Consider the following 18,373-nt stretch of genomic DNA (forward strand, 5'->3'; position numbering starts at 1 on the left):
TGATTTTTTATTGCTTCCGAACAAGTTCTCGAATACAAATATTCTTTGCAAACAAAGAAATTAAATTTATCAACAATTTGAACAAACTGCCTTAAAAAGAATTTCATTTGTAGCGCTTTGATAAAATGAATGAGCAATAATATTTTATTACGATGTCGGTATAGATACTAGTATTTTACTGTCTAGTAAAGTTACCGTTCGCTGATCGACATGCTCCCTTTACCGATAAAACGTTTATGTGATTCATCACATTGAGGCTTACTATTGAAAACATAAAAAACCTTCACATACACGTGGAAATACTTTACCTAGGGCTCGATTTAATTCAAAACCATATAAGACACGCAGATTAGTGGAAATTTTGTTTTGCGAAATGTATTTTTAGTAAAGTATTATGCCAATAATCAGTATATCACACCCTTTATTTACAGAATGTTTTCGTCTAATCATCTCAATATTTTGTTATGCGATCATTCGCATGCCGCGCCGATAGAGCGTGCATCAATTCTCTCCAGACCCTGAGTTCCTTTCGCTAACAACTGGCGAGTAGAACATTGACAGTAACCAACAGAACTGGACCTCGTCATTCATGTCTATGATTAGTAATTGGAGAGCGCGCTTATCCTGGCTTGCCTGAGCTGTCGACTGACAGTACAGTACGACTTGTGCCACCCCAGTCGTGATGAATATTCAGCAGGCTCGCATCACTTAGCGGGCTAAGCTTATAAAAGCCATGTTTCAAGTATCTATTATTTCGAAAGCAATTATGTACAGGGTGCGGTTATCACATAGGTACTCATAGAGCTAATTCGAGCGGGTGCGTTGAATTACTCGACACGACTGTGCCGAATAATTTATGTGTGTGATAATTAGGCGAATGTCGCACTTGTTATGAGAAGTGATTTTTAAACAATGAAAAGGTGCTTGGTCTGTAGATATAGTTGTTATTCCGTTCTGTTATTTTTTGTATTATGTGTGCTAGTAGTTAGTGGTAACTTCATTGGTTTATTTATTAATTAATTTCTGCTATTTGTAAGAATTATTGTACTGTTTGTGCCCAAATAAACATTAAAACATTACTAGCCTCCGCCCGTGACTTCGTCCACATAGAATTGACTCGTTTCTTAAGTAAGAATAATTTATTTTTAATAAAGATTTGTTGAAAACATTACGTATACACACACATCAAGAACAATATTAAAATTAATAAAAAATAATTGTATTATTTTTTCAGCGAATTTAATATACCTATAGATTTAAAAAGTTTCTTTCCGGCTACCTATTTGTCCAAGTATAACTTCTAAAATACGAATTCTGAATAGCTTTCTTTGATATCCAAAATTGGACCAATAGATAGACGAATAATCTAGCTCAAACAAACGAAACTGTCTCCAAAGCAGATACCGATATCTGAGAGAAAATGAGGTGTGGGGATGAAAAAGATAGTCTGATATATTTAGATGAGTGGGAGAGGGAGAAAAGCTAGCCATAATCCTCACCGACACAACTCACTGGCAGACTTAGGAAATGAAAGCCAGGCGAACCCAAATTCATTAATGTTATCGTGCTCCCCATCCTAACACTGCACAGAGCAACGAGAGCTGCAGATTATTCTTATATACGTGGCTTTTACGTCGAAATTCTCGCATAATTTATGGAAGTTGATAGGAAATTGGATGAGAAGATGCATTATATTGTAGCTTATATTTGTAATGCATGTTTTTGTATAATGTTAGTTGCAAGCAAATATATATTATATACTTAGTGGCCGTCCGTTGTAGCAAAGCAGTTAAAGAGACATATATACCTATTCTGGGAACATCAGTGTCACATGCGCTTTATCAACCTTGTTTTTTTTTAACTACACATTCCTTTCTTATAGAAGTTTGTACCTAGTGTTTGATCGTTCTGTTACAATAAGTAAAAAAACTACATCTTGCATAGGTACTAAATAAATTATTATTTACAAGTACGCCTGAACGCATACATATCAACACTCTGAGTGCTTAAAATATTGTACTTATTTGCCTGAAAATAAAGTCGTATTCACAATTTTGATCGCTGGATCGCTCCTATGTGTAAATCTGAAAGGGAATACAGCATGTAATTTTTTAGATGCAAAATCTATTTTTTTTTCTATGAGGTAGGTCGTCCTAATCAGCGAACCCTCCATATACAGGCCAAAAATTTTTTGCGTATTTTTTTTGATCTACTTTTTCCTAGTCGGAACACGATACCGAATATGTCCTTAAGCTGATCCGCACTATTTTTGTTACACTCTGTATATCTTTGTATTTATGTATTATACAACATTCTTATACAGATTGATTAAGATAAGATTAAGATTTATATGTTGTAGAATGTGAATATTTAAATAAGAAATTAATAGTAGTTGTTTATGGGCTTACGTATCTTCAAAATTATTTATCCAAATTTTAATCAGCAGCCCAACTTATCTGGATTTTGAGTGACGCCGGCAGCAGCCCCGTCTAAAATATCGTGTTCCAGTTATCGGCGTTAATGAGACCTGGCTGGCGAGGAACCGGCCATATAACTACGTTTCCAGTTGAATTTGTAAATTGGTGCTCTTCACAAAATGTAATAACGGACGATTAAAATTCTATTAAAAGCCAACTTGCCGACGGCTTGCATTAAAATAATTGAAATGGCATGAAAAGAAAGTTTGTGAAAATGTAAAATGTAATGCGAATTTTGAAGTGTAAAATAGAAAGTGAGTTTACTTGTTACTTTTTAGTAATATACACTAAAAATAAATGAAAATGGGTCATATTTGATTAAAGTTATTAATGTCATTTTACAAGTGCAATTTTTGAGTTAAACTAGATCGAAAATAGCTGCTTATATTTAAAGTGAATTCAATATAAAACCTACATATGTACTTTTAATTTAATGAGATTTTCAGAAGTAACTTGGAGCGATAACAATTCTGTGGCTAAAGCCAACAAATTTGTACCAGCCTCCGTAGAATTCAACTGTCAAATTAGTCACACTAATAATGGAGATTTTTTGCCCCTGCATTTTGATTCCATCTCAAAATGCAGGGGCAAAAAAACCGTTTTGCACGATAGGTCCCGATAACAGAACTCTTAAAAAAAGAAAAAAAAAACATTTACAAGTTTACGGATCAACCGATTTAAATAAATTTGGAAATAGAAAAAAAATCTAAACGACGTTAATTATAACATCACTTAAAAAAGGTTATACAATAGCATAAGGATAGTTGGATAAAATAAACATTTTATTTCTTATGAAATAATTTTCTATACAAAGGAGTATTTAATGTATGTATTTTTATACTAACATTTTATCAATAGGTGCTGAATTACCATCAGTAATATAAAGTCAGGCAAGGAAGTGGTTTACCAATTTTCGACTCTTCAAGTAATAGAGTCGAAAAGATGTAAACCACTTTCTTGGCTGACTGTACGTTGTTGTATTCATAGACTGTGCGTACGGGTTAAAGCTCTCCTGAATATTTACGAATTACTCCAACCAACTCCAATATACTGAACGCGAGGGTGCACGTTTCATCAATTGGTATCATCTTCACATAACCATGTACACATTAAGAGACTAGGAGGAATATGAGCGTGAGTGTGGTGCATAAAAATCGAAATTAACTTATTATTTCTCATGCTCTAAAAGTGGGTCATTGTTGTTCTATGAAGTGTGCAGAAATTGATATGTATATTAGTGGTGATATTGATAAGTATATTTGCACTAGAGCAATTATATTCCAAGTATTTTTTTTAATAAGCAATAAAAATTTGGTTTTATATGGATTTGTTGGACAATTGAAAGTACCCTTAAGAAGTTCAATTCCGTAGTCACCTGGAAGGGAAGGCTTTGCTGGCATCCAAAAAGCTCGGTGTGCTCAATAAAGCGAGGCGGTACTTTACTTCGCGGCCAAGACTTCTGCTATATAAATCGCAAGTCAGACCCCATATGGAGTACTGCTGCTATGCTGTCACCTTTGGGCAGTAGCACCTGGATACCAGCTTGGTCTCTTCGACTCAGTCCAAACGCGCGCTGTACGAATCGTCGACGATTCTAAACTCACAAACGGTATTGAACCTTTAAGTCTAAGGAGAGGCTTTGCCTCCTTGTGTGTGTTCTACCACTTGTACAATGGGCTGTGCTCTGAAGAATTGTTTGACATGATACCAACGGCCACTCTCTATTACCGCACCGCTCGCCGTCGGCAGGGTGTTCATCCTCACATCCTAGTATCGAAATGGTCGCGTACTGTACGGTTTAAGAGGAATTTCCTCCCGTGGACGCTCTGGCTGTGAATAGGAATTTCCCGAGTGTCTACAGTATGGGGTTCTTCAAAATAGGAGTGTACAGGTTTTTAAAGGGTCGGTAACGCGCATGTAACGCCTCTGGAGTTGCAAGCGTCCATACGTTGCGGTGACTGCTTCCCATCAGGCGGGCCGTATGCTTGTTTGCCACCGTCGTGGTATAAAAAAATAAAAGTACTGTATAACCAAGTGCCTATCAAAGTTCAGATGAAAGTTCGAAAATTAAAACATACATCAAGTAGAGAATACATACTTTCTCACAAATTTTGCAATACCTAATTCATGTAGGAAAGTAAGTAAGTAAGTCAAGTAAGTCATAGAATGGCGGCGCTGTTTTATATTTTATTGATAGTTACAGCATTAATTATTTCAATTCAATCTCATCGGCGTCTGTGGCAGTAAATAGGATAAATCGAATATCCCAATACCTCATTTGCTAAATAGATTCACTCAACCACATGAACAAATTGCCATTTGCAGTCACTTTCAGGAAATCATTGAAAGAGCTGTATGTTATTCTGTATATTAACTAATATATAAACTTTGGTTAATTTTTTGTTGGTGTTATTTTGGTAGGTTTCTGAGCAAGTTGAGAATAATGTTCGTGATTGGAATCGAAAGTAACAAGATATGATTTTTTCCATAAAAGTGATGTCGTTATTGTTTAGTTGATTGATCAACGCCTTAAGAAAGCACCTTTTAAATTAGCTTTTCCTATAAACAGGGTTATTTCGGTAAAAATAAAAATGGTTCATTGCTATGTATGTCATAATAGTTTTTTTGGCTTTTACCATAACTTGTAGAATAATGTCATTGTGTGATCGAATACCAAAAACATGCCGGCAGGCTCCTACTAAATGAAAGAAAACAAGCCCTGAGGTAAATTTCTTCAAAAAACTACTTTACCTTTAATCTTTATGGATCAAACGCCTTAAATTTTAATATTATCCTATCAGGACCACAGTTCAAAAGGAATCATCAGTTCTAACTAGAGTGATCGCATTAAGTTTTGGTTCGTTAGACGCAGACAGATCCAACGTAGACGAGACAGTCAATCTTTGTGCAATTAACGAGTCAATTTACTTCTTTTTGTTACAATAAATAAATGACCAAATGACTTATCCGAATACCTGTGTATATCTTTCTATGATTGCATAAAAAACAGCATGCCATGTTCAAAACACGTGCGCATATAATACACATAGTCCATTCAAAGTGTTCCAAATAAGGGATTTGCCTTACACCTTCATTTTGATGTAAATTTAGTCTGCTTTAAACTTTCCTTCGTGGCTTTACGGGAAAATTTTCAAAAACGAAAAAAGATCCGAAAATTTTGTGCTTTTTCAAGTATTTGACAACGATGCAAAAGACAATGGTGGACTGTTAAAAACAGAAACTTGAATTAAAGAGGAGCACTTTGTCTCAATTAATATATTAAAAAAACCAATCGACCCTTACTTAAGGCATGGAGGAATATAGCAATCAGTTATAAATGGGCTAACATCTTCTTCTTCCAAGTGCCATCTCTGGCCGGAAGTCAGCTATCATGAGGGCTATACAGAGTTTAGACACAGTGGCGCGGAATAAGGAACGTGTGCTCTGTTTAAACTATGTTCGAAGATTTTTGAGCCATGAGTTTCCCTCGGATAATTAATTGAAGGAGTTCATACTTGTCGTTTCTAGCGTAGCTTGCGTTTTTTTAACTGTCTTTAAAACCTCGACCGCTTTATTTACTAACTAAGAACTCTTTCCTTGGTTATTCTATCCGTCCATGATATTTTCAAGATTCTTCTGTAGATGCACATTTCGAAAGCCTCCAAGGATTTACACATATTTTTGGTCAAGATATGGGTTAATATAGAATACATCAAATAATAGTTTTAAATAGGCACTAAAAGTTGGTGGATCGGTCTACAATATTGTTGATACTTAGTTTTTTTTTGTTGAAAATTTTATTATGAGCAGCACTTACTGATGCAAATAGTTTCAAATTAATGCAATTGATGTAAGTATTGAAATTGAATCAATTCCCACAGTGTTAAATTTTCATAATCAAATCAGGAGACATTTAACGTTTTTTGCAAGAGAAAATTCGGCTGCCCCAATTAACGTGACACAAAAGCACACTTTGCGTTCAGTTCGAAAATCATTCTATACAGTAAAAGCAAAAGTGGGCATGCCCTACATCACAGTCATTGCCAATTAAGTCTTAAGCGACTAAAAAATAAAGCAGGTTACTAATTGTCAACGGCCATCACGTGGGGTCCTTCACTTAATATAAAACTTTTCTCCCTCAAAGGGGCCTTTTTATATTACGCAATGCAAATAAACATCCCGCGTGGTGGTAATGCGACATCGTAAGCTAACCTTTCATATGTTCGTTGTAAACTCTTTGTAATACGACATTACAAATTTATTCTTATCTGCTATAGTACTTCATTTAAAATTGTACATGTATATCTGCATAATCTACTTTTCAAACCCGTAAGCATACCAACGATACCTTACCTTGTAATACCCGCACCTTTCCGGGCATTATAGAGATACAAACAACCTGACGTCCCTACATAATATTAGTTAAGGCGGGTCGAGGCGCCGTCGAAATCCTAGCTAATTGCAACCTTACAAATTACGGGAACGTCGGATTAAGATCTGAAGCACCTTATCAGCCGTAATAAGAATTTACGAGCTTGCTTCACATGACGTTACATAATTTACGCACGTCAACTGAACTAGACAGGGCTTTGATGCTGGCGGAAGTGAGGATATGCGTAGTTGAACTTCATGAATTTTGATAAGTTTGAATGGATTAAAATATTTACGCCATGCAGGAAATACTTATAAATAAAGCTTAAAACTAACATATACATCTTAGCCGGAGAGCCGTACGATATTTTTGAAAATAACCCAAAATCAGTAAATTTCTTGGGGTGGAAACCCTGGGGCCTTGGGAGCCCAGCGCACGTCACCACTACGAGGTACTGTCAAAGCGCCTTATCGAGGCTTCTGGTGACCAGAGAGCTGGCCAATATTTTGCCCAGCGGATCAGCATTGCCAGCCAGAGGGGCAATGCGGCCAACCTTCTGGGCACTCTACCGAGCGACTTCGACTTCGGCCAAATTTTGTATTTATAAGTTTTTAATATAAATGGTTTTGTTATGTTTTACATACTTGTTTTTGATTTTTTCAAGAAAGGTGGATATTACGTAATTTTATTTGTATACGGATTTTAAACGCAACTTTAAGGGCTTATAATTTTGTATACACCGATTTCCGGTTCCGGAAGGTAGCAAAAAAGAGTTGTAATTGTATATCGATATCGTACCTTAGGGTAATTCATAGTATTCGTGACATAGTGCATCGTGGGTCTCCATCCATTCCCTGGTACGAGCAGCATAATGGTAGCTGTCCAAATCAGGCCAAAATAAAGTGGATCCCTTATGGCATTGAATTATAAGAAAATCTGCTTCTGTAGATACTATTTTATATAAACATCTGTAGTCATTGTGGAGGTGGTGATGAATGCTGTCCCGATAGTATTTGAGTTTGACATAGGTGTCATCGCCTTGTCTTAGCACTGCTTATTTTTCGTTAAAACAGTGTCGTAGGTATAATTTTCGAAGAGAACTTTTTACATTAGCGGTCTTTTGTCTTCGTTTATGTTTCCGATGCTTTTGATTGGTCCTTACGTTATTTCGCTTCTTCGCTCTTTGGACCATACCTAACGAAGTTTTGTACTTATTGGTTACATCTCTGATTGGAGCATTGGGCGATTTTTAGGGTTCCGTAGCCAAATGGCAAAAAATGGAATCCTTATGGATTCGCCATGTCTGTCTGTCCGTCCGTATGTCACTGCCACTTTTTTCCGTAACTATAAGAACTATACTGTTGAAACTTGGTAAGTAGATGTATTCTGTGAACCGCATTAAAATTTTCACACAAAAATAGAAAAAAAAAACAATAAATTTTGCGGGTTTCCCATACTTAGAACTGAAACTCCAAAAAAATTTTTTCATCAAACCCATACCTGTGTGGTATCTATGGACAGGTCTTAAAAATGATATTGAGGTTTCTAATATCATTTTTTTCTAAACTGAATAGTTTGCGCGAGAGACACTTCCAAAGTGGTAAAATGTGTCCCCCCCCCCCCCTGTAACTTCTAAAATAAGAGAATGATAAAACTAAAAAAAATATATGATGCAAATAACTTCCACTGAAAATTGGTTTGAACGAAATCTAGTATAAGTAGTTTTTTTTTATACGTCATAAATGGTACGGAATTCTTCATGGGGAGTCCGACTCGCACTTGGCTACTTTTTTTTATTATTTGGCATATTATTGGCCTGCTTTTTGGCTTGTCTTCGAAGGACAGATCCTGCCCATACTTTGTATACAGCAGATCGACTCACCTTCTCGATTTTCTCGATAATTCGCATCGATTTCGTGCTGTTTACCTTCACTGAAAGTCGAAACTACAAATAAGTATATACTCTTAGTTTGCAGACAACCCGCATAAGTGAAATCCTGTACCGCACGAATCCTAGATAAATATTTCCTATGTGTACTACAATACTCCAGAGATCGAAATATAAAGGTTTATTCGTAATGAATGATTTCTAGAAAAAACTTTATAGTCCTTACATAAATATGATGGCTTATGGCTATGGAATAAGAATGTATATACATACTTTGCAATTTTGACGTTGTCATACCTACTAAGCCTTTTAGGTAGATATTAGGATGTAGTAGGATGAAAGAATGTGTAGCTTCTACATTGATATTTATTGTTTCCAACGTTATTTTTAATTTTATTTTCTTAATCTCACGAATCAAAGATTTGTAACACAGGTATTGACCACTTAGTTGGATAGAATATATAAGTCCAATATCGGTACAGATCAAACACGGTTTAAGGTCGCAATTTAATTCTATAAAAATCTGTTTTAATATTTAAACATGGCCGCCGGCTGCGCACATTATTATGATAACTTATTCATGACAAAAAACTAGCATCGCGCCAATCACGACTAATTTAGCTGTTACTTTATCAATTAAACAATAAAAATTAACGTGCGTGCCTACTCATTAATTTAGGTAGGTTATTTTCATTTCATTTAGAATAATGCTACAACGAAGTTACTTTTAGCATAAGTACTTTAAGGATAAACGACTACTTATATCTGGATTTTATTTAGAGATTTTTTGTATATACCTTCATGGCAACTAATTTAATCTACACTTGGCCTCTAGTGATGCGATTACGCCGCTAGAAATTTCCCTTTTCCTACAGAGAAACCTACTGGGAAGATTAAAATTTTTCCAGTAAAGTTCTTCAAGCACAGCAACATTGAATTAATACGCGACATGTATCTGCTATCTACAGAGCAACGTATATTTGAGCGAAACGTCATTCACAGCGTAAACGAAATTCATGGCATTTACGTTTTATGCAATAAAACGTTACGTTAGACACGATAACAATATAGATTTTTTAACATGGATCTCCAAATTGTATTAATAGATATCAAATGCCAATAATGGAGGTAGCGGTAACGGTAAGGTCTCGGTAGCATTCGGAAAATACTCGGTAAAATTGGAAATCTTCTTTTGGAAGAGACAAATACTTTATAATCTAAAGACGTTTCGGTTTGGAAAAATGACATTTGGAATAAAATGTATTTAAACACATAAGTACTAATAACTATGAATTTGAAAGCAGGGAATCTTACCAGGCACGTTACCGGAAAATTACCAGTCTTGGGAAAATTTGCTAAAAGGCCATAACACTAAATGTTGATCTGCTGATAATCGGTTGCAAACAAAAAAAGTAGACGTCCACTAGCAATAAGGGTAAAATAATTAAATTCTGACACCCCACTAAGTGACGGCGATGCGACAATGGCGGACATGTGGACATTTATTTGGAAATAAACAAAGATAAAATTATCATTTATTCATTCAAGGGAGCCAGAAGGCACTATATATTTTGAAAAAAATCTCCTTGTTACTCGTTAATTTTACTGTTACATACCTATTATTGCAGCATTTTTGGTTAGTCTAAAAAGGTTTGAATTGGTCATGTTTCTGTAAATATTTCAGGAATTGTTTCCTATTTGGCAGGGAATATACCAAATCCGAAAAATAAAGCTGCACAATCCTGCTAGGATTCAATGTGACCATAGCTCACAGAAAGCCAGCACATGACAACAGAGTAATAAAGCATTTTGATACATGGGATTGATTCCAAGTCTGGTACAGTTTTTGACGACTAGAAATAAATTATTTTTGGTAGACAGTGGGGATGAATTTGGTAACATGGTCAGAAAATTAAAATCAATTTAAAAACATTTGTTTATTTTTTATTTTACGCTGTAATAACGATTACTTACCTACATAAAGTTCGTCAAGCAAAACATCACTATTTTCTTAGAAGACATTTCGTTAAATCTAGTTATTTACAAGTATAAAATTCACTACAAATTTTCGACTCTCCTCGCTTTACCTGCTTTGATTTCGATCGTTAAAATGTTTGTTATGCTAACACTGATTTTAGATTTGAAAAAATGTAGACAAGTTATAGTTTTAGTTAACGCCCTCATCATCGGATAGTCCTGGAACAAAAATCTGTGTTAACGACTGCTTATTGAGTTTTCAAGCTTGGAACACCAACTTCGTACGTATACAACAAAGTATATAAAAAGTTCGCAATTGGTTTAAGAATTTCAAGTTGCTTTTCACTTTTCACGGTAAACTATTAAATAAGATTTTGCACATTTACTTAGTAAGAAGTTTAACTGGATACCTGGAGATAAATTAGGATCACATCTTATATCCAAAATATACCGGGTGTTTCCTGCTACACGAGCAATTAATTAAACCATATATTGTACACCTAAAACGATATAACTTTTGATTAACAACTTTTAAAAATGATGAAATCTTTAGATTTTCTCTTTTTCATACAAATGTAATATTATTTTCAATGTACGCTGACATCAATGTGTTTGATTTGACGTTGCTTGTCACGCTTTAAACATTACGAAATTCGCAATACATTGCGTCTTAGAATTAACTTAAATATGTAATAAAAATCTAAACATAAGTTATTTTTAAAAGTTGTTAAACAAATGTTGGTCAGTTTGAGGAGTACAGCCTGCAGTTTAATTTATTGCTCCTGTTACAGGAAACACCCGGTATAGATACTTTGTTTACGATTACGGTAGGTAAATAAACCCTGCGGTGTAGTAGGTATAATATAAGTAAGTTAATTATACTAAATACTTCTTACTCTAAGTACTGCCTTGCTATTAAGTTGATCGCTAGGACAAATTACTAAAAGCCCCACTAAATCTTTATTACGCTGTATTTATGTACTAATCCCTTAAATGAGCATTAAGTCGTCAGTTTTTCAAAGGTTTGAACCATATTTTAAAAGAGATAAAGATCAAAATAAGGTGGGATTTATATTCTCAATCTAAGGTTATATGTAATTAGTAAGTTAAATTCTTACCAGTGTCTATATATTAAACAATTGAGCATCGCTACGACTCCGACGTGCGATGTGGAACGCCGTAGACCTGTGAAAGAGAAATGATATTTTATTTAGTAGACGGTTTATCGAAATCCTTGTTTAACTGTTCGTATGCCGTTCGAACTGTTCGAACATGGATCCGTGCAGTAATTATTAATTAAAATTCAATACCTACTAACGTGGATCAGCTTTCTGGCATACGAAAGGTTAATAAATAATACCATCCAGTACGATATAGTTGTTTATAGACAGCGTGCTAAAGACAGTGTCTGTCTCTTTCAATCACCTGGTGTTAAAAAGTGACACTTATATTATCACATGGACAAGCCCTTTCTTAAAGAGCTTAAAATTGACATTAAATTTTACCATGATTCGCGGTAAAACTAACATTTATATGATGTATTATTTATTTTGCGTTTTTTTTTATATTTACCGTTGAATTTCGTTGACATAACATTTTAAATAAAAAACAAAATATTTTGATTTTCGCCTTTAAAATGGTAACGTAAAGTAGTAATTAAGGCAATTAGATATAAATTGAACTATCGTAATAGACTCAGTTGATTTCAAAGCGCCCTCATAGTACAGGATATTCTCAGTTATTTTGTATGATTTGCTTAGCTTACTTTTTTATAGTAGGTATTGATGTCACAGTCAGTAAAATAGTTATTTACGATACAAGTGCTAAATATAGGAAATTCGTAATGAGTGGCGATAAATTAAAACACGACCGAAGGGAGTGATTTAAATCGACACGAGTTGCGAATTACCTATTCGCACATGTATCGTACAACGTTCTTCTTCTCTCGTGTCGAGGTTCCCTTAAACAGTGGATGACCAGAAAGCAGCGGTACTGACAGCCCGGACCGTGGCATCTCTCAGGTCAGATTCAGAGCACGAGTGCGGGCACGCGGGGCAATCCAGCAGGTGCGCCATGGTTTGTGGTGCAGTGTCGCAAGCACATTAGATAGAGTGGCCACGAAGCAGTCCCCATTCGACCATGCTCTGTTTACAACGGCCAACCTGAGACCTGAGCCTATTCATCGCCTGTACAACGTTTTACAGTACATATGACCCCCTAAATTTTCGACATAGTTACATAATGTGCTAATTTACGCACTAGTGCGGAAAAGTAGCACCATATGCACTATAAAACAGTACTTTTAATGTCTTTTCATCGCGCTTGCTAGAAAAATATCTTATTTCATACAGGTCTACTAAAGGACAAAGGGTATATTGTTCCCGCGGAAGTTAAGGAATGTGAAAAAAATGCTATAACTACCTAGAAAGTTTTTTTTTTTTTTTTCAAAATTATGTCACTAATTCGTACAAACCAAGTAGCGTAAATAAGTTTTACTTTTAAAATACTGACGAATATAATTTAATATTTTTGTTTATGTTTAAAATATTTAATTTGATTAATTTAATAGCTGTTTAAAATATTTCTACATAATTTTCAATCGCCTTCAAATGCCTAACCTGTGAAGAAATGACAATATGGCTGACGAATGAGTGATATGTCACCGTATTTAACAATTATTTCGGTTAAAATTTAGTTTTTTCTTCGCAAGTGTGATGAAAAACATTGTGTGTAATTCCGGGGGTGAGAATATTGCAAACTCGGGTCTTTGATTCCCCCCAGCCTACGGCTGTAAGGAAAAACCACCCTCGTTTCCAAAATTTCACTTACCCCCCTCGTTGCATAATGTACTATTTTCTCATGGTGATGTTCACATTCGATGTGGATCCACACGCCGATCGAACTGTATAAAGCGCTGTCTCGCCGCCTCAGCTACGAAACGCACGCTCCAAGCGTGCACACTCTGCTCTGACGCTGGGCACCATTCATGTATGTTAACCAATGTATGGCGGTTGGCTTCAGTGTTGAGAGAATTAAGCATTAGTAGGGTATTTCATTCATATACGAGTAGAACTACGTTACCTGAGTTGGAGTCCCGGCTGCCCATAACGGGCGCGATCTGTGGCCTCTCCTCATCCAGAAGCAGCGCGTCGCTCGTCGCCCACACGGACAGCACGCGCGCTACGCACGTCACGTTCAGACGACCCTGTTTCAACGACATACTTATTGTTGTAGGATTATATTCAACTCTTAACCAAATTTTGCGAGGTGATTATATAGATTATTCTGATTACCGTTTACTCTAAGACCTACCCCATAAAAATAGCTCTTTTATACATTTTTGCTGACCAGATGTCGATGATGCGAAAGCCAAATTTTTTTATCTCATTAGCCTCTCGCGATCGCAGAGCAAGTTTTACTGCGTTTTGGCCAAACGAAGACCGGATGGAAGCTGGACAGTCCTTATTAGGAACAGCGAAATTGAAGAACTCACAGACTCAGTTTGTTAGGCTATCTTGAAATGATGATCGAAGTGTGAAAAGAGCGTACCTGGGTCCTGGGGCCTGTCGGGCGCCCCAGGTATCGCCGAGCCACATGTTGGAGGCGGATCTATGTTGACTCGGACAATTGGCGAGAAGTAACGCAGGTCCGAGAAAAGTGGCGCTGTCTTTTGTGGGAGTTCAAGCCTCATTATTTTGGGGCACTGAGCCAACGCGCAACGGAGTAGGTAAACATTTTTGTTGACCAAATGTCGATGATGGGAAAGCCAAATTTTTTTCGACACTGAGGTATCATAGTAAAAGTGACTCAGTATGACGGAATGATAGAAAACACGTCGTGTAACATTATCCATCTTTATCATCATTAAAAAACTTGTACTAACCTCAACATCAATAACAAGTTAGCAGTTATTAACTTTTGAATTGACAAAAGTTGACCGCCATTTTTTGGCAAGCTAAAGGCTACACGCTAGCTACAGTCAGTAGTTAGCCAAAAGGACCGGCCCGAACGGCTGTCTATTAACGCTTGCAAACCAGAACAACTTTTTACTTTTCTTTGAAAAACACAATTTCAGTGGCGGCCACAAAATGGAATTCATTTTCGGAACAGCAGTCGCGGGCAAATTTACACGCGGAGTTGTTTAATATTTGGACTTGCATAGTCCGTAAAGTATATAAGTATTAGTACTGTTCGTTTATTAAATTCATTGTCATTGCAAATACTCTTCATATTAATGCAATATCCTAACACTGAAAAGAGTGATATGTTCATAGAGCAGGCAAAGATTCGGAATATCTTATGACTTATGAGTTTGTATATATATGTCATTAATGTATTGGTACAACATACAAATAAAAAATATTAATGGCTATTCCTATTTTCCCTACCTTTTTTAATTTTTGTAATGTGTTTCCCGTACAAAACTTAGTCAATTTAACAATACTTAAAGAAGATTGTAAGGATATATCCGATTTAAAGAAATACCGTCGTAACAAAAGGTTAATCAGCTTACTTAACTCACATCGATTTATATTACCACCAGTAAAAAATGTCTACGGTATGAGATCTAACTATTACTTGCTTCCTAAAGTACTAGACAGCCTTCCGAAACATTTACAAAATGTATACCTACCCAATCCTGAATCAACTAAAGATGTAACATATATGTTATATATTTTATAAGGAATAAGTGGAATAACATTAATGTAACATGTGTACAATATTATAACATACCTAAATATTGCATTAGTCTGAACTCTGACTGTAAACAAACCATGTCTGGCTTAGCAGTTACGAAACATGAAACTCTGCGATTCATTTAGTGTTTAGTACTTTAATAAATAAATTAAAAAGGTAGTGCTAACAATAAAACAAATATCAAATATCTTATAATTCGTGGCTAATAAATCATTTTATTTTACTGGGAATATTTTGTCATAGAATGTAAAACAGGCTTAGTAATCAAAGGAAAACAGACGCGTTTTATCTTGCGAGACTGGCGAAAAATTAAACTCGTGAAAACGTGTAGATACCCACATTTGTGAAACCCCTATTCAATACGGATTTAAGTAACGTTTTATGTCGAGATAGTTTCACACTTTAATTTTATTTTGTGCTGTTTGGTCGTAGTTATTATTTTTATGCTGAACTCTTTAAAAATATATAATCCATATGATGTTATTGTAAGTTATCTTGGTAGTAATCTTCTTCAAGCGTAGCGCAAGTATTTCTATATTTTTTGTTATGTGTTCCAGCATTGTAAAAATACGAAGCGGATTGCTCAAATGCAGATTTTATTAGCGTCAAATTAAATTGAATCTCATTAGCCTCTCGCGGTCGCAAAGAGCTATGCGCAGATTGTTAGTGCTTATTATGCGCATTTTTATTTTTTTTCTTGCTAAGCTTTGACACATTTCGCGACGGAATAAACCAATATAATTATTTTTATTTTATAATGCGGGAAAGCTGGATTCGACGACCGGTGCGATAGATTTACTAATAGGTACTATTTCCGAATTTAATCAGTGTTTACAAAACACAGCTCCACGCCGTGTCAAATTTCAAATTTAATTTAGCGTTGTAATTGCTGCTGTTTTTAACCATGGTAAAATACCAAAAGTTGATTTTCCTACCTAGGAATGATTCTAAACTCTAATAATAGCATTTTTCAGTGCCCACCTTATAACCACATCAACAAATCTGCTCTTATACTTTGTATAATGTTTTTGGAACTGAGTCTAAATTTTAAGTTACCTTATGAAAATGTGCAGACTGTACTCTCATAACGAGTTGGCTGAACGAACTCGACTTATTAGATTTCTCTTCTTCAACGCTGCTGTTCAATTTGTTGGTTATTTGTTCAGTTCGCGGCGGGCGAGTCGTAGTCTCCGCTTTCCGGTTATCAGTGGCGTCCAGAATGTCCATGTTTCCTGGAATGTCTATCACGTTATCGGTGACCGCTTCTTCGTAGCCGGAGATTGCATCCCACGGGCTGAATATAATTCTATTAGCATCCTCGAGCGATGCGTCGGTTATCACAGGGTTCCTCCGCAGCGAGTACGGGTCGTGTGGCGGAATGTCGAGGCCTTTTACCTAGGGAAATTAATGATGTTAGAGGGTGCACCGAACTTTAATGGCAAAAGTAAAGTATGTATTACAATTTCCGCTTCCACGTAACGTAAATTGGGCATATATTAATGTTTTAAATTTAAACCTCTCTATATTTTACATGTAAGCGTTAAAGAGCGTAAAAAGTTTTCTGTCTTCCTTAATCATTTTAAATAGATATTCAAAATTTCAAAAAAGAAAAATACCACATAAAGTGAAGATAGGTAAGTTTGTTCAAACTTCGTTTTAAAATAAAACCAATATTTAAATAAAATGCACAGGTTCTCGTAAATGTAAATTAAAGTTAATTGAATAAATAAATATCAAGGTGGTTGCAGAAGTTATATATACAGGTGTATATGTCGCAGCCATCTGGTTTAGTTAGCCAGCTCAGTCGCCTAGGCCGATAGAAATTCACTCAACGTTTAACAACTTGGCGTATTGAAAGTCTTTGAAAACGACTGGTTCACTCAGCCAAGTGATTTAAATGTAACATAAAAAGTTAGAGAAATGAAATAAAATATAATAAATAAATAACAAATAAATTAACAATAAAATACTAACCGAGGTTAGCTCAACCTCATCGAACCGAACATCAAATTCATCAATGTTCAAATTAACTAAATGACTGGTTGGCTGGTTGATGATCAGCCAAATTATTAGCTGGCTAATTTAACCAGTTGGCTAGGACATATACATTAACACATTCATTTAAGTGTCTGCACGCCCTACGTGCTACGAGCGTAGCCGACAATACGGGAAAACCGCATGAAGCGAAAAATGCCTACAGAGGACCCGCCTAGCGGGTTGCTGACAGTGAATGTGTTAAAAAAGGTTTCACGGGTACAATTGGAAAATTGTAGCCATCAATTAATGTCAAAAAAATTCATAGATTCGTATATAGCTTTATACGTATTTACTGTAGGCTTCATGAATAATAATTTTGGCTAATTTTATTGCTCAACGCTTTATGGTCATTTATTAATTCTGTATGATTAAAGCCTTAGTTAAATGTGCCCAAGTTGTTTTTATTATACTGTCCACAGAAAAAACGCTTGCCTTTAGTCTGGAACGTTTTCGACTCAAAAACATGGTTATCTCACCTCTATACCATTAAGGAGCCAAGTAATATTGGCGGGTGGGTCTGCAGGCGGAGCCGTGCAGTTGGCCCGCAGCATGTCGCCGGCCGAGTACCAGCTCTTCTGCGCTCGGACTCGCGGCCCGGACGCGGGCAGCTCTGCCACAAATAAGTACACACGTCAGAGGGCCTACCGCGATCCACGTTCGACGTGTTGCCTCCCTGTTACATACGTGCGAATTTACAAGTGCGACGCAGAGGCAACACGTCGAACGTGGTTCGCGGTAGGCCCTCAGACACAAATGACTCCGACGGAAGATCAGCGCTGGCCGACAGGCCAGCACATGCTGAGGCGAAACATTTCGTGCTTACAGTCTTGTTTATTTCTCAGTTGTATTGTATTGTATACCATGAATATTTTTTTCTTATTTATAGTCCAATAACATATCAGTATGCTGCGTGTTGGCTGCGTG

The 18,373-nt window shown here is 36.0% G+C and overlaps 1 protein-coding gene across 1 annotated transcript in view; it reads right to left on the reverse strand.

The window, feature by feature from the left end:
- Nucleotides 1-10,659: 10,659 nt before the first annotated feature.
- The window catches only part of LOC133519982 (uncharacterized), a 56,032-nt gene continuing 48,318 nt past the window's right edge, over nt 10,660-18,373 (reverse strand). Inside the window, exons 5-9 of the mRNA XM_061854202.1 lie at nt 17,926-18,059; nt 16,469-16,807; nt 13,796-13,919; nt 11,833-11,899; nt 10,660-10,933 (exon numbers count right to left, since the gene is read on the reverse strand). Coding sequence (XP_061710186.1) covers nt 10,921-10,933; nt 11,833-11,899; nt 13,796-13,919; nt 16,469-16,807; nt 17,926-18,059 — 677 coding nt within the window. The 3' untranslated portion in view covers nt 10,660-10,920. The remainder of the gene's footprint in view (nt 10,934-11,832; nt 11,900-13,795; nt 13,920-16,468; nt 16,808-17,925; nt 18,060-18,373) is intronic.

Source organism: Cydia pomonella, chromosome 7 (assembly GCF_033807575.1).
Source record: "Cydia pomonella isolate Wapato2018A chromosome 7, ilCydPomo1, whole genome shotgun sequence".
Classification (NCBI taxonomy): Eukaryota; Metazoa; Arthropoda; class Insecta; order Lepidoptera; family Tortricidae; genus Cydia; species Cydia pomonella.